This window comes from Chiloscyllium plagiosum, unplaced genomic scaffold (genome assembly GCF_037043375.1).
Source record: "Chiloscyllium plagiosum isolate Xiang-an unplaced genomic scaffold, Cpla_swu_hap1 HiC_scaffold_19, whole genome shotgun sequence".
Classification (NCBI taxonomy): Eukaryota; Metazoa; Chordata; class Chondrichthyes; order Orectolobiformes; family Hemiscylliidae; genus Chiloscyllium; species Chiloscyllium plagiosum.
In genome coordinates, this window is record NW_028270157.1 from 41,294,108 (window position 1) to 41,317,084 (window position 22,977).

Consider the following 22,977-nt stretch of genomic DNA (forward strand, 5'->3'; position numbering starts at 1 on the left):
ATGAAGTCTTCTCCTCTTCAGCAATTTAATCTCAGCCCTCTGTCCACCTTGATTGCTCAACAGCTCTCATAAGCCTGAATTACTTACTTGTGTTACACAGTCAGAGACAAAATATAGCGTCACATGGGAAAAGGTGAAGGAAGCACTGCACTATATACATGCCAATATTTCTTTTTCTGAACACCTAAATTAAAATAGTTCAACTGAATTAACATGCTACCGTTTATTTTGTTCACACAACACCTCATTCCATAACTTCATCCTTCCTTTATCCTTTTCTACTAAATACTTCTTGACTTGCATAACTTTCCTCAATTTTTTTTGTTGGTGCTTCTTTCTTAGCTTATATTCTTTGTAAATGACTTCCCTTTCACCTGTTTGTCAGTTCATTAGTTTCCTTCATGTTAAGTTTCCTTCAGAATAGCTGCATTTTCCATAACTCCCCCATCTTCTGCAAAACTAGAGTCCATTAAAAAAAACTCATCCTGACGCCATCTCTACAATGATATGTTCAGCTTCCTAATCACCTTGTCCTATATCTGAAGGATTAATCCAAAGATTACCATACGTAGTAATGCCATATATGCATCCCTTAATCACGTGTGTACCTTTTCCAGAACATGGGTCCTTCCTTTCACACATGTAATGAGTCATCGTTCTGAAGTTTCCTGTAGTAATAGTGGAAGATGATAATCTGTCGTGCTTATAGGCTTTGTATGCAAAAGGTGGCACAGCTTTTAGGAAGGCACTAATTGTCATGTTTCGTGCATACACAATGCTGGCCACCACCTTATAAGAAAGATGCAAATATATTTGAGAGTGTCAAAGTGATTTATTAGAATGGCACCCAGTATGAGACTTCAGCCACGATGATAGATTGAAAAAGTTGGGACAGTTTTCCCAGGTCATCAGGTAATCAGGAAGGCAAATGGAATACTGGCCCTTATTTGAAGGGAATTGGAGCATTAGAGTAGGTATGGAGGTGTGTGCAAAGGTTAAACAGGTTGGGACTGTACTCACTGGAATTTAGAATAACAACAGATGATCTCATTGAGACATAGAGAATTCTTAAGGGACTTGACAAGGCAAATTCTGAGAAGATGTTTCAACTCATGGGAATGTCTGGGGCCAGAGGCATAGTCACAGAATTTAGGGGAGCCAATGTAAGGCTGAGATGAGGAAGAATTCCTTCTCTCAGTGGGCTGTCTCTCTTTGGAACTCCCTGCCACAGAGAGCTGTGGACGCAGAGTCTTTGTGTGTAAGATTTACAAGGATGTTGCCAGAGTTGGAGGGTTTGAGCTATAGGGAGATACTGACGAGGTTGGGCCTGTTTTTCTTGGACTGCTGGAGGCTGAGGGCAGACCTTATAGAGGTTTATAAAATCATGAGGGGCATGCATAAGGTATAAAGACAAGGTCTTTTCCCTGGGGTGGGAGAGTCCAGAACTAGAGGGCATAGGTTGAGAATGAGAGGGGAAAATATAAAAGGAACCTAAGGGGTGACTTTTTCCCGCACTGTATGGAATGAGTTGCCAGAGGAAGTGGAGGTAGCTGGTACAATTACAACATTTAAAAGGCATTTGGATAGGTAGATGAATAGGAAGGGTATAGAGACATAGGGGCCAAATTCTGACAAATGGGATAGATTAATTTAGGATATCTGGTCAGCATGGGTGAGTTGGACCGAAGGGTCTGTTTCCATGCTATTTATCTCTATGACTCTATGACGCTATATTTAAGGCCGAGATAGATACCCAATTCTTCATCAGCAGGAGAGTAGGCATGAGGAGTGGCGGATCAGCCAAGACCCTATGTAATGACAGCGCAGGTTCAAAGACCCAAATTGCCTATTCCTATTTCTTATGGTTTCATGGAGAGAAGAGAGCTGAGAAGTCTGACTGAGGTTTTTAACATTGTGAGCAGGCTGGACAACATAGATAGGATGAAACTGTTTCTACTTCTAAAAAGAAACAAGAATGAGAGGGTATAAGTTTAAAGTGATGTGCAATCAAAGCAAAGGTGATATGAAAAAAAAACTTTTTCATGCAGTGAGTCATTAAGGTCTGGGATTGACTCCCTTGAAATGTGGTGGAGGGAGGTTCAAGAGGACATTGGATGGATTTCTGGATAGAAACAGTATCGAGGGATATGGGAAAGAAGGCAGATCAGCACTAATTAATAGAGATTGTGCAGGCTCAAATGTGCCAAATGGCTTCCCTCTGCGCTGCTATAATTCAGCGATTATTCAGCTGTCATTGCTTGAAACTCTGAATGAACTCGGGTTGTAATTTTGCTTAATGAGCTGGAAGATTTGTTTTTAGGCATTTTGTCACCATACTTGGTAAAATCATCAGTGATCCTCCGGTGAAGCGCTGGTGTTCTGTTCCACTTTCTATTTATGTGTCTTGGAGATATCATTTTCAGTTCATTTTCTCAGAGGTTGGTAAATGGTGTCCAAATCGATATGTTTCTTGATGAAGTTCTGGTTTGAAGGCCAGGCCCTTAGGAATTCTCATGCATGGCTTTGTTTAGCCTGTCCTAGGATGAATGCGTTGTCCCAGTTGAAATGGTGTCTTCTGTTGCCTGTGTAAGGATACTAATGATAGGTGGTCATGTCAATTGATGGCTAGTTGATGCTCGTGTATCCTGGAGGATAGTTTCCTACTGCTGTAGTGTTTGTTGATGTCTATCTGATGTAGTGTTTGTTGTTGTCCTTGCAGGGTATTTTGTAAGTGACATTAGTTTTGCTGGCTATTGGCACAGGTTCCTTTAGGTTCATCAGCAGCTGTTTCAGTGTGTTGGTCGGTTTGTGGGCTACCATGATGCCAAGGGTTTGGAGTAGTCTGGTCATCATCTCAGAAAGGTCTTTGATGTGTAGTAGTGTGGCTAGAGTCTCTGGGCATGTTGTGTCTTCTTGTTTGGGTTTGTTGTTTAAGAATTGCCGGACTGTGTTTATCAGGTATCCATTGTTCTTGAATACTCTGTATAGGTATTTTTCTTCTGCTGCTTGTAGCTCCTGGGTGCTGCAGTGTGTTGTGGCCTGTTTAAATAATGTCCTGATGCAGCTCCATTTGACAGTATTGGGATAAACAATAGACAATAGGTGCAGGAGTAGGCCATTCTGCCCTTCGAGCCTGCACCACCATTCAATATGATCATGGCTGATCATCCTTAATCAGTATCCTGCTCCTGCCTTATCTCCATAACCCTTTATTTCACTATCCTTGAGAGCTCTATCCAACTCTTTCTTAAATGATCCAGAGGCTAGGCCTCCACTGCCCTCTGGGGCAGAGCATTCCACACAGCCACCACTCTCTGGGTGAAGAAGTTTCTCCTCATCTCTGTCCTAAATGGTCTACCCCGTATTTTTAAGCTGTGTCCTCTGGTTCAGAACACAATATAATGAAAAGGTAAACTCACTACTCGCAGATACCAACCCCTACCAACAGGTGGCGATGGACCAGACTCCACAGCTAGAAAACTGTATCTCAGCATTACTGAAGAAACTTCACAAAACAGGTAACAAGCCAGATCTCCAAAGAATGAACCTGATGGACCCAAAACACCCCATTTCTACGGATTACCTAAGGTACACAAACCAGAGGCCCCCCTCAGACCCACAGTCTTACATCCTTGCACACTGACATACAGACTAGCAAAGAAACTTCATCATAAACTGAAATACCTCATACAAAACTCATGCCACTCCACCCACTCCACCCAAGAATTCCTGAACATCAAAGATACCAAAATAGAAGAGGACAAAATCATGGTTTCCTTCGACGTTTTGGCCCTATTCACATCCATTAACATCAGTCTAGTCAAAGAAACACTGACCTTACTACTAGGCGAAACAAGGACACAAACACCAGACAGCACCAACTCCATCAGCAAGGACAGCATTCTCAAGTTAGTAGACCTGTGCCTCAATACCCACTTCACCTTCAGCAATAAGACCTACAAACTAATCAACGGGGCACCCATGGGATCACCAATATCAGGATTCATAGCAGAAGCAGTTATGCAGAGACTCGAATGAACAGCCCTCCCCACGGGTCAACCCAAACTTTGGGTCCGCTATGTAGATGACACCTTTGTCATCACGAAAGGAACAAGTTGGAAGAAACCTACAATATTGTTAGCATCCTTACTGGCATACATTTCACCAAAGAGGAAGAGAACAATAACAGACTCCCCTTCCTCGATTTCACAGTAGAACGAACAGTCAATGGAAAACTGCAGACCTGCGTCTATAGGAAAGCAACACACACAGACCAGATACTCAACTACAGGAGCACCCACATCCCAACACCCACAAATGGAGCTGCATCAGGACATTATTTAAACAGGCCACAACACACTGCAGCACCCAGGAACTACGAGTGGCAGAATGTATTCATGAACAACGGGTACCCGACAAACACAGTCTGCCGATTCTTAAACAACAAACCTAAACAAGAAGACACAACACGCCCAGAGATTCTAGTCACACTACCATACAAAGACATCTCTGAAATGACGACCAGACTACTTTGAGTCCTTGGCATCATGGTAACCCACAAACGTACTAGCACATGGAAGCAATTACTGATGACCCTAAAGGACCCTGTACCAATTGCCAGTAAAACAAGTGTCATGTACAAAATATCCTGCATGGACTGCAACAAACACTACAACGGACAGTCAGGCAGGAAACTAGCCTCCAGGATACACGAGCACCAACCAGCCACCAAAAGATACGACCAACTATCACTAGTATCCTTACAGACAGGCAAAGGAGGACAACACATTCATCCAAGACAGGCTAAACAAAGATGCACACGGGAATTCCTAGAGGCTTGGCATTCAAACCGGAACTCCATCAATAACCACATCGATTTGGACCCCATTTACTACCCTCTGAGAAAACGAATTGGAAATGATATCATCCACCTTAACAGACCAAGACACAATTAGAAAGCGGGACAGATACCAGTCCTTCACTGGAGGCTCACTAATGATGTGTCTTAGCATGGTGACGAAATGTCTGAGAACAAACCTACCAGCTCAGCGAACAAACTTACAACCTCAACCTCAACCTGAGCTACAAACTTCTCAAATATCTGAATGAACCAGATTACAGTTCACTACATAAACGGGGTCCACAATGGTATTCCTGGTCAGTTCACATCACACCCTTGGTGGGGGGAGCAGTTAGTGAGAGAACTAAGAGGAGGGAAAAATATACTTGTCCTCTACGTAACCTATCTACTGACCGCAGATGCATGTCTCCCAGATATTATTGGTTGGAGTGACAACCACAGTGTGTGCGTGGAGCTAAAATCCCATCTTCACATTGAGGATACACATCATGTTGAGAAGCATAATCAGAGCTGAAAATGTGTTGCTGGAAAAGCGCAGCAGGTCAGGCAGCATCCAAGGAGCAGGAGAATCGACGTTTCGGGCATGAGCCCTTCTTCAGGAATGAGAAAAGCGTGCCAAGCAGGCTAAGATAAAAGGTAGGGAGGAGGGACTTGGGGGAGGGGCGTTGGAAATGCGATAGGTGCAAGGAGGTTAAGGTGAGGGTGATCGGTCGGAGTGGGGGTGGGGGCTGAGAGGTCAGGAAGAAGATTGCAGGTTAGGAAGGTGGTGCTGAGTTCGAAGGTTGGGACTGAGACAAGGTGGGGGTAGGGAAATGAGGAAATTGGAGAAATCTGAGTTCATCCCTTGTGGTTGGAGGGTTCCTAGGCGGAAGATGAGACGCTCTTCCTCCAGCCATCGTGTTGCTATGGTCTGGCGATGGACCATAGCAACACGATGGCTGGAGGAAGAGCGCCTCATCTTCCGCCTAGGAACCCTCCAACCACAAGGGATGAACTCAGATTTCTCCAGTTTTCTCATTTCCCTGCCCCCACCTTGTCTCAGTCCCAACCTTCGAACTCAGCACCACTTTCCTAACCTGCAATCTTCTTCCTGACCTCTCCGCCCCCACCCCCACTCCGACCAATCACCCTCACCTTAACCTCCTTCCACCTATCGCATTTCCAACACCCCTCCCCCAAGTCCCTCCTCCCTACCTTTTATCTTAGCCTGCTGGACACACTTTCCTCATTCCTGAAGAATGGCTCATGCCCGAAACGTCGATTCTCCTGCTCCTTGGAGGCTGCCTGACCTGCTGCGCTTTTCCAGCAACACATTTTCAGCCCTGATCTCCAGCATCTGCAGTCCTCACTTTCTCCGAGAAGCATAATCACCTTGCTAAATGAGATGGACTTCAAACAGAACTAGCAACTCAAAACCAGCCATCCATGAAGTGCTGTGAGCCAACAGCAGCAACTAAATTAAATCTGACTACAATCTGCAACCTCATTCCCAGGCATCTGACCCACTCTACCATTACCATCAAGCTGGGCTGTCAAGAGTGCAGGTGAGTATACTAGGAACATCATTAGTCAGATCAATTTTCTTGCATCCTGCCACATCCAGTCACAAATTGTGATGGAAAATTAAATAAATAGCAGGAGGCAGCTCCGCAAATATCTCCATCCTGAATGGTGGTGAAGCCAAGAACATCATGGGCGGCACGGTGGCACAGTGGTTAGCACTGCGGCCTCACAGCGCCAGAGACCCGGGTTCAATTCCCGCCTCAGGCGACTGACTGTGTGGAGTTTGCACGTTCTCCCCGTGTCTGCGTGGGTTTCCTCCGGGTGCTCCGGTTTCCTCCCACAGTCCAAAGATGTGCAGGTCAGGTGAATTGGCCATGCTAAATTGCCCGTAGTGTTAGGTAAGGGGTAAATGTAGGGGTATGGGTGGGTTACGCTTCGGCGGGTCGGTGTGGACTTGTTGGGCCGAAGGGCCTGTTTCCACACTGTAATGTGATGTAATCTAAAAAAAAATCTAATCAGTGCAAAGACTAAGCTGAAATATTTGCTAGCAATAACAAGTGGATGACCCATCTCAGCATCATTCACAGGTAGTCAGCACCACAGATAATAGCTAGAAAGAACTTAAGGCACTGCATACCACAAAGACTATGGTCCTAACAACATTCCAGCAATAGCACTGAAGACTTGTACTCCAAAACCAGTCACACCTTAGCCAAACTCTTCCAGCACAATGAGAACACTGGCATCAAACTGGTAATGTAGAAAATTGCCCAGGTACGTCTTGAGCACAAAAAACAGGACAAATCCAATCCACTTAATTGTCACCCCAGTCTACTGTCGATCATCAGCAAAGAAATGGAGGGGGTAATTGACAGTGCGTTCAAGCTGCACTTGCTCAGCAATAACCTACTCACATGCAATTAATTTGGGCTCCACCAGACCATTCAGGTCCTGACCTTATGATAGCCTTGGTTCAAACAGAGACAGAAGAGTTGAACACCTGAAGTGAGACATGTGTAACTACCTCTAACATTAAGGGCACATTTGATAAAGTATGACATCAAGGCACCCTAGCTCAATGGGAATCAATGGAAAATCAGGGAGAAAGCCCTCCATTGTTTGTAGTCATGCCGAGCACACAGGAAAATGTTTGCAGTTATTAGTGGCCTATTAACTTAGTCACAGGACATCACTGCGTGAGTTTCTCAGGGTAGGGCTCTCCTCAGTCCAACTATCTTGAGCTGCTTCAGCAATGAACCTCCTTCCATCATAAGGGCAGAAACTGGGATGTCCACTGGTAATTGCACAATGTTCAGCACTGTTTGCAACTCTTCAAATACTGCAGCAGCCTGTGTCTATTTCAAGAAAGAGTTGGGTAACATCCAGTCTGAGGCTGATAAGTGGCAAGTAACTATTCCACTACACAAATACGAGGTATTGACCATCACCAATGGAAGAATTTAACCACCTCCCCTTGACAGTAAAGATAGCTATAAATAAAAGCCACATAACAACTCTTGCTTTAAGTACAGGATTGAACTAGGAATTGCATATGCCGAGATAAATGCAGCTCCAGCAACACAAGCAGCTTGATACCATCCAGGACAAAGCAGCAGACTTAAATGGCATCCTCTACATTACCTTCAGCATTTGCTTCCTTAACCACATACATATCATGGCAGCAGAGTTTATTAAACACAACATGCAACACATTGCAGTTCACCAAGGCTCTTTTGACAACAATTTCCAAACATCCAACCTTTACCACTTCGAAGGACAAAGCCAGCAGACACCCAGGAGCACCAACACATTGTACATTATAAGTTTCCCTCCAAAACAGATATCATCCTTACATAGAAATACATAACCATTTTTTTCAACTGTTACTGGATTCAAATCTTTAAGCTCCCTTTCTAGCAGCACTATTGAAGTACATACACCCCAAGGATTGCAGTGGTTAAGAATGCAGCTCACCCCAGCTCCTTCTCAAGGCAATTAGATTCAGCAAGAAATGCTGACTCATCAACACCTATAACCATGAACAAGAAGTGAATTTAATCCCTCAAGAGTTCTACAACTTAGTCTAAACAGGTCACTTCTGGTTGACGGTGGATGAAAATACTTCAGCCTTATCTTTTGCACTGATGTGCTGGGGTCCCCCATCATTAAGGATGAGGATACTTATGGAGCTTCCTTTTCCTGTTAGTTGTTTAATTGTCCAGCACTGTTCATGACTGGATACTTTGCTCTACTAAAATTGATTGTCAAAACAATGTTGATAAAAATTGTAAGAACTTATTGCTTCAGACTCACCATTTCCTTCGCCATTATATTCCAGACAATCTTCAAACATAACCTTCATATCAGCAACAAATTCTTCTTTCACGGTATATTGTTTTTCATTAAGTTTTCTTTCAATGGTGGATAGATCCATAGGTGTCTAAAATGTTAAACACAGTTTGACGTGGTTGTGAAAAATTGTTTAACAATACTGTATGCCAAGCAATGGCTGCTCAAGAGATTTCTTAAAAAAAACGAACAAAAAACAAGTTTTCTGGTTACGTATGAATTACTTAAATTTTCATAGTTAATCTCTCTGGTTTCAATTACATTTTGCTGCACTGTAGTTCGATAGTATGTATGGGTATTAAGAGTTCACCATAGCTTCACAATCAGAATTTAATTGAGTGAAATGAGATCAATCCATTTCCTAGTGACAGAGGGCTGATAGCTTGAATGTGTTCCTGAAACAATATTAACTGGCAACCATATTCAAAGTACATTGAATGACTAGAAGAGCAAATGGCAAAAATGTCAGGATTGCTGCAACAGCAGCTTTCTGAAATAGACAAGGAGGCTGGAAGAACACAGCAAGTCAGGCAGCATCAGGAGGTGCAGAAGTCAATATTTCAGATATTAGCCCTTTTTCAGGACTAGTCCTGATTGCTGCCTGGCTTGCTGTGTTCTTCCAGCCTCCTGCTTGTCTACTTTGGATTGCAGCATTTGCAGTTTATTTGTCTCTAGCAATCTTCTGAAGACAGGTATATTGTACAGCAGAGTATTTGTATCTAATAGTTCCAAACTTGAATGTGCTTCCTGCTGACATGAGGTATTTAAAATGGAACTGTAACACACAAGCACTAATTTCCCTAACCTTTGAGATCAACAAAAGTGATATCTTAATTAAAAATCAGATTCTGCTCATATTGATTCACAGAAATTCAGTTTAATGAGTGAAAGTTTCCTATTTGCATGCCACTAGAGTTGGTCCAAAGTGACCAGCAGTTGCTCAATGCATAACATTAATCTATTATTATCAGAATAACATTAGAATTACTTTACTGCCTGCACTTGGAAATGAGTGATCCAAAGGAGACCAAGTTTTCCATGTAACAATTCAGCACATGTATTTCAAAACTGAATTTAATAGAAGATACCAGTTCAAATTTCCATCTCTTTACTTATCATAGCAAAGGCAAACAAGGAAAATAACTGTTGACATTAATTCATAATAAGTAGATATAAGTGATCCCATCTTTCTTCTAGAATCACTTTTAAAATATTGTGCCTAATCATCTCTACAAAAAACAAATCCTATTCTTAATCTGTAATTCATTGTAAACCCATAAGTTACGGCAATAGCAGTTCTATTTTGGCATTGTCAATAATGCCTGGCTGATTTACTTTTTTTTCTCATTTTTACCGAGACAATCCATCCAAAATACATTTTAATAATAAATACGGTATGCAACAAGAACAATATTCTTACTTCAATTATCTCGTAGTAATTTGGGGCATATGATTCATCTACAGGTTCAAGAAAGGGCCAAGAATCCTTGTGAGCTTTCACAGCATCTAGGACTGATGGAGGAAGAACACAATGAATCTCAACATACAATGTAAATAAGTTCCTACTTGTGAAGACACTCAAGTTATTTAAAATCAAACATCTTTGAAAAAAATTACTTGCTTACCTTTATACATAGCAATATAATCTTCATCGAGTTCAAATCTACAACAGAAGAGAAGATTTAAAATGAATCAATAATTTACTTTCCTTTACTAATTAGGTTTCTCTAATTATGTTTGGTCTGTGATAAATTCTAATTTTAACATATATAACCCAATGCACACAAGAATGATTTTAAAAAGAAACTCCATTTAGAATAAAAATACACAGCACTTGTTGACACACCACTCCCATTACTGACATGCAGTAGATATTGCTTCTTGTTAATATATCCAAAATACCAAATCTACTCACAGAGTAGTACAACTAGGAACCAAATCACCATCAGAAGTCTGTGTACCAACAGTGGGCAGCGCTCTAGTGTACTTTGTAAAACTCGTAATTCTGAAGCACATTTTGTTACTTTACAGAAGTGCTAAATGCCAAATACATTCTATACTTCAAAACATTTGTTTTGATTGTAAATTATAACAGACATAAAGTGAAGAGAAATGAGCAACGGTATGAGATGGATGACAGCTATAGGAAGGTGGGGCGGCGGTGGGAGGGGGGGGGGGGGGGGGAAGTCTCAGATACAGTCACATAGATGGGCTAACTCCAGGAAAGGTAAGAGAGGTAGGCAGCTAGTGCAGGAATCTTTTGTGGATATACCCATTTCAAACAAGTAGGGGGTGATGGATTCTCAGGGGAACATAGCATGAACAGCCAAGTTTCTGGTATTGAGACTGGCTCTAATGCAACGAGGGGTACGTCGGGTTCCAACAGATCAATTATGTTAGGAGATTCTCTAGTCTGAGGTACAGACAGACGTTTCTGTGGCCAGCAGCGAAGAAGCAGAATGGTGTGTTGCTTCCCTGGTGCCAGGATCAAGGGTGTCTCAGAGAGGGTGCAGAATGTTCTCAAAGGGGAGAGGGGCCAGCAAGAGGTAATTGTGCACATTGGAACCAAGGACATAGGAAGGGAAAAGGTTGAGATTCTGAAGAGAAATTTCAGAGTTAGGCAGAAATTTAAAAATAAGGCCCTTGAGAGGAGTAATATCTGGATTACTCCCAGTGCTACAAACTAGTGAGAGCAGGAATAGGAGGATAGAGCAGATGAATGCTTGGCTGAGGAGCTGGTGTATGGGAGATGGATTCACATTTTTCGATCATTGGAATCTCTTTTGGGGTAGAATTGACCTGTACAAGAAGGACGGATTGCACCTAAATTGGAAGGGGACTAATATACTGGCAGGGAAATTTGCGAGAGCTACTCGGGAGGATTTAAACTAGTAAGGTGGGGGGGGGGGGTTGGGACCCATGGAGATAGTGAAGAAGGAGATCAATCGGAGACTAGTACAGTTGAGAACAGAAGCGAGTCAAACAGTCAGGGCAGGCAGGGACAAGGTAGGACTAATAAATTAAACTGCATTTATTTCAATGCAAGGGGCCTAACAGGGAAGGCAGATGAACTCAGGGCATGGTTAGGAACATGGGACTGGGATATCATAGCAATTACAGAAACATGGCTCAGGGATGGACAGGACTGGCAGCTTAATGTTTCAGGATACAAATGCTACAGGAAGGATAGAAAGGGAGGCAAGAGAGGTGGGGGTATGGCATTTTTGATAAGGGATAGCATTACAGTTGTGCTGAGGGAGGATATTCCAGGAAATACATCCAGGGAAGTTATTTGGATGGAACTGAGAAATAGAAAGGGATGATAACCTTATGGGGATTGTATTAAAGACGCACCCCCCACCCCCCACCAGAGAGAAATTGAGAAACTAACTCGTGAGGAGATCTCAGCTATCTGTAAGAATAATAGGGTGGTTATGGTAGGGGATTTTAACTTTCCAAACATAGACTGGGACTGCAATAGTGTTAAGGGTTTAGATGGAGAGGAATTTGTTAAGTGTGTACAAGACAATTTTCTGATTCAGTATGTGGATGTACCAACTAGAGAAGGTGCAAAACTTGACCTACTTTCGGGAAATAAGGCAGGGCAGGTGACTGAGGTGTCAGTGGGGGAGCACTTTGGGGCCAGCAATCATAATTCTATTAGATTTAAAATAATGATGGAAAAGGATAGACCAGATTTAAAAGTTGAAGTTCTAAATTGGAGAAAGGCCAATTTTGACGGTATTAGGTAAGAACTTTCAAAAGCTGATTGGGGGCAGATGTTCGCAGGTAAGAGGAAGGCTGGAAAATGGGAAGCCTTCAGAAATGAGATAACAAGAATCCAGAGAAAGTATATTCCTGTTATGGTGAAAGGAAAGGCTGGTAGGTATAGGGAATGCTGGATGACTAAAGAAATTGAGGGTTTGGTTAAGAAAAAGGAGGAAGCATATGTAAGGTATAGACAGGATAGATCTAGTGAATCCTTAGAAGAGTATAAAGGAAGTAGGAGTATACTTAAAAGGGAAATCAGGAGGGCAAAAAGGGGACGTGAGATAGCTTTGGCAAACAGAATTAAGGAGAATCCAAAGAGTTTTTACAAATACATGAAGGACAAAAGGGTAACTAGGGAGAGAATAGGGCCCCTCAAAGATCAGCAAGGCGGCCTTTGTGTGGAGCCGCAGAAAATGGGGGAGATACTAAATGAGTATTTTGCATCAGTATTTACTGTAGAAAAGGATATGGAAGATATAGACTGTAGGGAAATAGATGGTGACATCTTGCAAAATGTCCAGATTACAGAGGAGGAAGTGCTGAATGTCTTGAAACGCGTAAAGGTGGATAAATCCCCAGGACCTGATCAGGTGTACCCGAGAACTCTGTGGGAAGCTAGGGAAGTGATTGCTGAGATATTGTATCACTGATAGTCACAGGTGAGGTGCCAGAAGACTGGAGGTTGGCAAACGTGGTGCCGCTGTTTAAGAAGGGTAGTAAGGACAAGCCAGGGAACTATAGACCAGTGAGCCTGACCTCGGTAGTGGGCAAATTTTTGGAGGGAATCCTGAGAGACAAGATGTACATGTATTTGGAGAGGCAAGGACTGATTAGGGATAGTTAACATGGCTTTGTGTATGTGAAATCATGTCTCACAAACTTGATTGAGTTTTTTTGAAGAAGTAACAAAGAAGATTTACGAGGGCAGAGCAGAAGATGTGATCTATATGGACTTCAGTAAGGCATTCGACAAGGTTCCCCATGGGAGACTGATTAGCAAGGTTAGATCTCATGGAATACAGGGAGAACTAGCCACTTGGATACAGAACTGGCTCAAAGGTAGAAGACAGAGGGTGGTGGTGGAGGGTTTTTTCAGATTGGAGGCCTGTGACCAGTGGAGTGCCATAAGGATCGGTGCCAGATCCTCTACTTTTTGTCATTTACAGAAATGATTTGGATGCGAGTATAAGAAGTACAGTTAGTAAGTTTGCAGATGACACCAAAATTGGAGGTGTAATGGACAGCGAAGTGGGTTACCTCAGATTACAACAGGATCTTGACCAGATGGGCCAATGGGCTGAGAAGTGGCAGATGGAGTTTAATTCAGATAAATGCGAGGTGCTGAATTTTGGGAAAGCAAATCTTAGCAGGACTTATACACTTAATGGCAAAATTCTAGGGGGTGTTGCTGAACAAAGAGACCTTGGAGTGCAGGTTCATAACTCCTTGAAAGTGGAGTTGCAGGTAGATAGGATAGTGAAGAAGGCGTTTGGTATGCTTTCCTTTATTGGTCAGAGTATTGAGTACAGGAGTTGGGAGGTCATGTTGCAGCTGTACAGGATTCAAAGTTTGTGAGAAAATTTGTAACTCGGGTGCTCCGTTGCAGTGGTCGGTATATTGGGTCCAGGACAGCTGGAAGTGACAACCGAAAGCGGCAGATTCAAACCACTATAAATGCCAGAGGAAACATCACAGAAGCACTTCACACGAGGCTCCCAAGCACTGAGGATGTCACCTAGACAGGGGACGAAATGTCTGCAAGACAAATTCCCAGCTCAGCGAACAGAACCACAACAACGGCTGTACAGGATATTGGTTAGGCCACTGTTGGAATATTGCGTGCAATTCTGGTCTCCTTCCTATCGGAAAGATGTAGTGAAACTTGAAAGACTTCAGAAAAGATTTACAAGGACGTTGCCAGGGTTGGAGGATTTGAGCTATACGGAGAGGCTGAACAGGCTGGGGCTGGTTTCCCTGGAGCGTTGGAGGCTGAGGGGTAACCTTGTGGGCGGCACGGTGGTAGTGGGCGGCACGGTGGCACAGTGGTTAGCACTGCTGCCTCACAGCGCCAGAGACCCGGGTTCAATTCCCACCTCAGGCGACTCTCTGTGTGGAGTTTGCACATTCTCCCCGTGTCTGCGTGGGTTTCCTCCGAGTGCTCTGGTTTCCTCCCACAATCCAAAAATGTGCAGGTTAGGTGAATTGACCATGCTAAATTGTCCGTAGTGTTAGGTGTAGGGGTAAATGTAGGAGTATGGGTCTGGGTGGTATACGCTTCGGCAGGTCGGTGTGGACTTGTTGGGCCGAAGGGCCTGTTTCCACACTGTAAGTAATCTAATCTAAGCTAATCTAATCTAATCTTATAGAGGTTTACAAAATTATGAGGGACATGGATAGGGTAAATAGGCAAAGTCTTTTCCCTGGGGTCGGGGAATCCAGAATTAGAGGGCATAGGTTTAGGGTGAGAGGGGAAAGATATAAAAGAGACCTACGGGGCAACTGTTTCACACAGAGATGGTACGTGTATGGAATGAGCTGCCAGAAAAAGTGTTGGAGGCTGGTACAATTGCAACATTTAAGAGGTATTTCAATGGGTATATGGATAAGAAGAGTTTGGAGGGATATGGGCCGGGTGCTGGCAGGTGAGACTAGATTGGGTTGGGATATCTGGTCGGCATGGACGTATTGGACCAAAGGGTCTGTTTCCATGCTGTACATCTCTTTGACTCTATGAGAAGCAGAAGAGTGTTTGAATGATGAAACATTCAGGAAGTTGACCTCTAAATGCACAATGCTATTTTGTTGTGGAGAATGAACATAGCTTTGCTCAAATGGTAAACTTATTAACTGTGCACTTTTAATTTGGAACTTCACCTGTTGGGGGCTGATTTGGGAAATTATATACAGGGTTAGAATTTGAAACATGCTACACACAACATGTAATGTAATAGTATAGATGCCTATAAGAGTAAGTTAGATAATTACATGAGGGAGAAAGAAATGGAAAGATATTGTGATAAGATTAGGTTAAGTTAATTGAAATAAGGCTCACGTACAACATACTGAAACCATCACAGACAAGTTGACTTAAAATGGGTAAATATTGCAAATTGTATATAATGAATAGAAACTGTAGTGTAGTTCCTGACTGGTGAGGCTTCTCGTCAGAAACATACAAATGTAATATTTCTATCTCAGCTTTTCGCATAAATTGTAATTTAAAATTCTATTAGTCTGGTGGACTTTACTAATGCTGTTAAGTAGTAGCTGAAAGGCAACTGTTTTGAATGTTAATATTAAAACATTATACTGGAGATGCAATTCCCTTTTTGTCTACAACCAGAAACTAAAGGCATGGTTGAATTCTCATTGATGAGAAAGCATGGCTGCCATATGGCTTCCACCCTCATGTGCATAATAATTCCTTTAATTCAATTTGAAGAACCATGCAATTCTCTCTCTCATTTAATTATCAGTCTCATAAATATCATCCAGATGGGGTTTTCCAGCTTGATTCCATTAACCATTAAACAACTTCTTCCACGTTAAGGCTTTACGTAAATTTTATTATCTTTTGCTATTTTCATGAAGAATCAGTGACTGTATATAAGACAAACTCAGCTTTCACTATCCACCTGCGCAAGAAAATACATACAAGTCTTTTGTCTTCTTATCTTTCTTTTTAGGGAACAGTGGTTCAAGGTTCAAAAGTTCAGGAGGCAATTCTTTTCCCTGAGATAGTAACCAGGCTCGCTCTTCTCTCATCTTCCTTCTTTTAGCACGGCCTGTAGATAAAGCAGCAAATTGATATTTACAACATTTGAAAAGTTTAGGAATGTGCAAGCATACCTTGGGAGATAGATGCACCTTTAGCTTAAAGATCAAAATAACTAAACAAAAATAACCTATTTACTTGAAAATCAAATTATAACACTGGAATATAAATGGCAAGATCTTTCAAAAACAGAAACTAATTGTTGAAATTTCCATCTGGAGATGTTACAGATTTCCAATAACTCAAGAGACAAAATGGATGAATTTGGACATTAGATGTACGTTGTCTCATTTCAGATTGGTGATAATTAAAGAATAAAATATACAACACATTTTTCAACTTTCTTGAATACCCTTATTCCATGCCAACTTAATTATTTACCATTGTTAGCATTGTACTGAAACTTTAGATTAGTGTTAGCATTCCTATATCAGGGTAAAAGCTGTAGGTTGCCTGAAAGTTCTAGTAACTATAGACAGGAGAGCCAGCCCTGAATTATAGGTTTGCATTCAGTGGCATATTTGTATCAGGTGGGCGTGGGTGTCATCCTCATCTTATGCTGACAATCCCACAAAACCCTCCCACCACGTGGAAATAACCATATTATTCACAGAATAAACATTGTTACGATAGGGGTGCACTTTAGAGTTTGTGATTTTGTCAATTTGCAAACAGTTGCCTACTACATCAGGGCTAATGTAGGGCAGAGCACAAAGGTACAAAAACAACATCTTATTCTCCAAGCTCAAGGTCATCCACATAAACAAACTTTGCCAAAATCTCTTTTATTTCAATAAAGAGCTAACGTGTATCCAACAACATTCTTTACTTTTGGGCAGTGCTGCGTAATTATGGGCAGAAACCAGCAACAGTCTGGTGGCTGCATTCCTGCTTCATGAACCACTCACTGCAACTTCTCTATTGCTTGTCATTCCAGATTTTTATACCTTCTACAGCTTTGACTCTTTCTTCAAACTCCCTCCTCCTCTCTTCTTCCATGAGTTGCTCTTGTTCCTTTTTCTGCACAGCCAAAAGTAATTGACGTTCTGCTTCCTCTTCTCTTCGTTTCTGTTCTTCTACCTTTGCAATTGCAGACATTTTTTCCTGAAATATGCATTAATACCTAATTGGCTTTTATATCAGCAACAGGGCATCATTACATAAGGTTTCTCTTTGATATGTTTTTCTCTGAAAGTTTAGGTAGACCAAAATATAGCAGATTAGAATTATGCTTCACATGTGATCATGATGTTGAGCTAAATTGCACTCAAAATTGTGTTGTTTAGTTCAGTTCTACATATAGGTGAAAATAATTTGCATAATTGGAAACATAAAACATTTGGTGAATTGAAGCTATAGTACAGCATAACAAAACACATGGTTTGTTTTTCTTCCCTTTGCACTTAAAGATATTCCTTGATATATTTAAAAGTGGCAGCCTGATAGAATGTTCTTAAAGCAGCTGAAAATTATTATTATCGCCAAAAATAAGCATTTTTAAAGGTGTCCAGTCATTCAACTAAGTAAAACTATGTAAGTCAATAAAAGTGATTTCAAAACAAAATATTCTGAATTACTGATGAGTACTGGTCAGTTTCTTATTAAAGCTTTTTCAAATGACTACGAGTGCCTGTGTGCCTAGAAATATGAAAGCCATGCGAACAGCGTTTTTGAGTCACGGTGAAAACTTTCAATTTTGACCGTGGGACGGGCCGGCTTTGTTGGGTGGATCTGATATAGGCAAATTAAAACTCAAATTATTGTAAAACATGAATGCCAATAGTTTTGGGCATAGCTCACCAACTTTTAAAGTTCTCTGATCTTCTGGTTAGCTTTGCTCAATTCCACCACAATGTGCTGATATTGCTAGTGTTAAATTGGATCGAACTCTACTTTAGCTACAGTCAGCTGTATTCCAAAAACACTTCTTTTGATTTAGTCTGTGTACTGATTTTTGCACACAATCTAGGGAAATCTAGTGCTAAGGGGAGCTATCTGATTGAGATAAATTCCTGGACTGAAGTTAATTGCATCAGAAATTCCCTCAGGCTTTCGAATTCTTTAAAAAAAGTAATATCTATTCATGTATTTAGAGGTTGTTGCTAAAGCTAACTAGTTGCTCTGCAAGTCATGTGTGAAAAGCTTAAAGTACCAGAATGGAGTGAAGCCTACCATTTATACATTCTCTATCCAAAAGGGCAAAATTGATTAACATTATTGCCTGCCTTGTGAGAAAGAATTCTTTTGTTGCTTCTAGAAATTGGTCTCCATCTCCAAGCGAAAAAGGAATATACCTTAGGACTGCTTCTGTAATGTTCAGTTTCCTAGAGTACTTTGCAGTTGACCAAAAATTTGAGTGAAAGCTTAACTGGGAAGTTTTATCCTTTGTAACATTTCCAAAACAATTTGAACTACAATTTTAGTATTGTGTTTCCTCTATTGAACAATTGAAAAGAGTTATGCATTCCACTTTTGAGAGTAAAGAGCACCATTAAGAAGCTATGCATGTCCCCAGTATTCAATGTTGCAGTAAACTGTCAAAGGTTTGTCAGGGAACATATGAGACATATGTGAGGCTGTATTTCAGTTCCAAGGAGAGGTTTAAATTCCTCCTCAGTAGCTGATCTCAGTTACAGATGGATTGTTTTTCACTGAATTGAGCATCTCAGTTGAAATCTTTGGCTGTACTTAGAATACATGATGGAGGCATTCCAGCACTCCTTTAAAGAAACAGTTAAATTAATTGCGCCAAATGATTAAATATCAAACAACTTCAAAGGTATCTGTAAGAATTTATGACTGCTTTGACAAGCAAATCATGTCTTTCCCTTCATTGTTATCCCTGAACACACGTGCAGAAATACTGCGGTTGCACACCATTTAAGGTACATGTGAGACTTGGTCAGTGAAGAGGAAACATCTCTTTTGCTGCAAACCCAAAAAATTTTGGAACAAGTCCAAACTGAAACCCATACACCACATTTGAGTAACTTCCAATTTACACCATTTATTTGGATGCATTTAATGTAATAGATTTAGCTGCAAACAAATCTGTTGGTGATAGTGGTTAATAGTTCCAGTTTGCAATATAATGAGGCTTTTCTCCAGTTCCTCCAGAAAAAAAAACTTAAATAATTCTAAGTTCATACATGACATTGATGCACAAGGATTTTTCACTCACTCTTCTTGAAGCTGTTGATTCTTTGCTTGGGCACAGTCCCAGGTAATTGCCTTTCTCCAGAGCTTTTATTAGGAGTTTGGAACTAAGATTCTGACATCGATTGTCCGAAACATCTAGTCAACTAATGTCCTTTAGGGAAAGAAACTGCCATTCTTACCTGATCCAGCCTACATATGACTCCAGACCCACAGCAATGCGTTTGCACTCTTAACTGCCCTGTGGGCAACTAGGAATGGATAATAAATGCTGGCCTAGCCAGTGATGCCCTCATCCACAGAATGAATAAAAAAAACACTTCCAATAGAGACTACTAGTTAGGAACCCGCTAACTATATATAAATTACATAAACTGTATCAACTTGAAACAAAGCCAGAGTCGTCTTAGTCTCAATGACTGTTGCTCATTCAACTGATCCAAAACAATACAATAATGAATGTTGCTGATACCCAAATCAACAAAAGAACTGGATAAAATGATGCAATACTTGTGTGGTTAACCATTTAGTTCAAAAGAGCCAGTATTATTGTTCACATTACTGAATTTCCAATCTCAGGCAGATCCTTGTTGCATGATGCAAGCTGAGGCTGGATATTTCCCCACAGGCAGGGAAGAGAAAAAAAAAATCAGAGGCAATTCTTTACTGAGCAAGTTTCACACATCCCTTAAATGATTGCGCAACTGCATTATTTCTGCATGTGTGTTCAGGGGCAACAATGAAGGAAAAGACTTATTTTGCTTGTCAAAGCAGTCTTAAATTCTTCCAGGTATTTTTGAAATTGTTTGATATTTAATCATTTGGCACAATTAACTTAACTGTTTCTTTAAAAGGAGTGCTGGAATCCAGAATGCCTCCAAGATCATCACGTATGCTAAATACCATTATAGATTTCAAATGAAATGCTCAATTCAATGAAAACTCATCGATCAGTTGCTGAGATCAGCGACTGAAGAGGAATTTAAATCCCAGAGAGTTTTATGAGCGTTAATAGAATGACCAAGTTTAGCTTCAAAACTGATATTTTGAAACCTGATCTGCTTTACCTCTTCCTCCTGCTGCAACCGTTTTAGGGTCAGGCGGTCAGAAATTCTCCTGGGAGCCATTTCAGACAGCTTCTTCTGCAGCTGTTTCTCCTGGAAATGAAAGCAAGAGGGGTCAGAGGTCTAACACACAGCTATTACAGACAGCCTGTTAATGACCATGCTTGGCACTGCTATAACCCCCTTTCGGATACAGACCTGATAGATTGATCACAGACTATATTCTGATACTTGTCAGTCATCGTAAACTAATCATTACAACTTTTGATTTCCGTTTGCCCTGCTGGGTCAATCCAACTCACTATTTTGTTTTTATATGAAGCCATTACCATGATGCTACCCATCACTCCAAAACTCAGCCAATCATTCTTATAGAAATAAATCAACTTCTCACAAGAAAGCAGGGTGATTTTGATATGCATGGGTGCTGCACAACAACAACTCAATCCATATCTGCCATGAATAGTATGTTAGTAATAAATCAGATGATTTAATGTACTAAGATTTTGGCATGAGATGAAGTGAGGAGGAGTGTTCTGACTGCTAAGGTTAATAATTTTGCAAGTAGAAAAATAACGGAGTTCAAATAATAAGTCAGAGTTCTGTGGGCTAAACATACCCAAGGCTCAATCATCAATCTTTACAAAGTGACTGAATAAGAGTTCGAATACAGTAGCAACCATTCTCAGCACTCCTGCATTAGGGAAATGAACACTGACCTGTTTCCAATTATTATTCTGTGATCTTTGGCAGTTCATGTTTGGCCTCAGATTGAATTGGCCTTGACTGCCACTGAGCAGATTCCTAGAATTGATCATGCCCCACACTGCAGACAGTTAGACAACCCTGACTGCTGAGTGGCCAGATCCCTAACTGATCTACACACAGTTCTCTGAACTGGCTGCACTGGACTTCCAAGACTGAGCACAATCTATTGCCTAGAGTGTTGTGATAAGGAAACACTAACCCTGAACCAGGTTGGATGACCAGAGGAATAAATGGTGAACTGGAGTCCCCAAGTACCTGCTCTGACGTCCATAACAGGAATAGTTACCATTTAGCTTCAATGTAGTGAGTGGGTGAATGGGAAACTGCATAAAAATGAGGCAAGATAACTAACAAAGAGATGCTAATGCAAAAAAAGGAAAAAAAAAGGCCTATCACCTATTCCTCCCCAGCTGTATAAAACTTGGTAAGTTTTTGCTTTTTGTTTTTGCTTTTGTTGCTGAGGATCTCTTTTCTGCCAATCCCACTCAATTTTCCCAAATTATGCCCCATTGCCTGTGTCAAAAGTTGAGAAGATTCTACCTACTAATTTCTTCCTCTTAATTAACATTCTAGTCACAGGTTGTAAGTTTGCTCGCTGACCTGGAAGATTTGTTTTCATTTGTTTCGCCACCATGCTAGGTAACATCATCAGTGAGTCTCCAGGCAAGCACTGGTGTTCTATCCCGCTTCGTATTTGTGCATCTTGGTCTGTTACAGTAGGTGATATCATTTCCAGTTCTTGTTCTCAGAGGTTGGTAAATGGGGTCCAAATCGATGCATTTATTGATGGAACCACAACCACCTGATGAAGGGGCGGCACTCCGAAAGCTACTGTGCTTCCAATTAAACCTGGTGAACTATAACCTGGTGTTGTGTGATTTTTAACTTTATTGATGGAGTTCCGGTTTGAGGGCTTGGAATTCGATTTAGACCACATTTACCAACCTCTGGAAAAAAAAGATCCAGAAATGATATCACCCACCTTAACAGACCAAGTCGCATAAATAGAAAGCAGGACTGTACACCAGCTTCACCAGAGGCTCACTGATGATGTTACCTAGCATGGTGACGAAAACAAATCTTCCAGCTCAGCAAGCAAACTTATAACTTGAACTTCAACTGAACCAGAAGTCTTCTCAATAATGATGTTCTAGTCACATCTGCTGTTCTTTATAATCTGAGCAACCACTCATCTTTGCGTAATTGTATACTTTTGCCTTAAATTGGATGGTTCCCCTAACTTTAGTTAAGTAGGGATATTGGGTCATCCCTTTGTAATTTTTCTTTACAACACGAATACATTTACCTTGATTATTCCGAGTATCCCTTTGTACACATTTGACACTTCTGTATTGATCAATCCCCTAGACGAGTAACCCCATTCACTTCAGCTAGGTCAGCTTTCTTGCCCTTATTTAGGTTTGACATAGAAGTCTTAGACACACTTTTCTTTTTAAACTGGATTAAGATTCAATCATGTTATTACCTAGAACACCCTTCACTCTGACATCATTAGTTATTCCTGTCTCATTACACGACGGAGTCTAATATAAACCTGCTGTTTGACTGTGTTACTCAAAGGATCTCTATCTAAAGCATTCTATGGAATCCTTTTCCATGCCACCATTCCTAACTTGATTCATCCAGTTAAAAACATATACTAAAATCACTCACATTATTGCCATTCCTTTTGCATAACTGTCCAATATTTCCTTTTAGTTACCTTACTT

The 22,977-nt window shown here is 41.1% G+C and overlaps 1 protein-coding gene across 2 annotated transcripts in view; it reads right to left on the reverse strand.

The window, feature by feature from the left end:
* cecr2 (CECR2 histone acetyl-lysine reader) overlaps positions 1 to 22,977 on the reverse strand; it is a 144,942-nt gene that overhangs the window by 29,557 nt on the left and 92,408 nt on the right. For both annotated transcript variants that reach the window (XM_043709444.2, XM_043709441.2), the window contains exons 8-13: positions 20,483 to 20,572; positions 17,207 to 17,363; positions 16,140 to 16,269; positions 10,339 to 10,376; positions 10,134 to 10,225; positions 8,678 to 8,804 (exon numbers count right to left, since the gene is read on the reverse strand). In XM_043709444.2, coding sequence (XP_043565379.2) covers positions 8,678 to 8,804; positions 10,134 to 10,225; positions 10,339 to 10,376; positions 16,140 to 16,269; positions 17,207 to 17,363; positions 20,483 to 20,572 — 634 coding nt within the window. The remainder of the gene's footprint in view (positions 1 to 8,677; positions 8,805 to 10,133; positions 10,226 to 10,338; positions 10,377 to 16,139; positions 16,270 to 17,206; positions 17,364 to 20,482; positions 20,573 to 22,977) is intronic.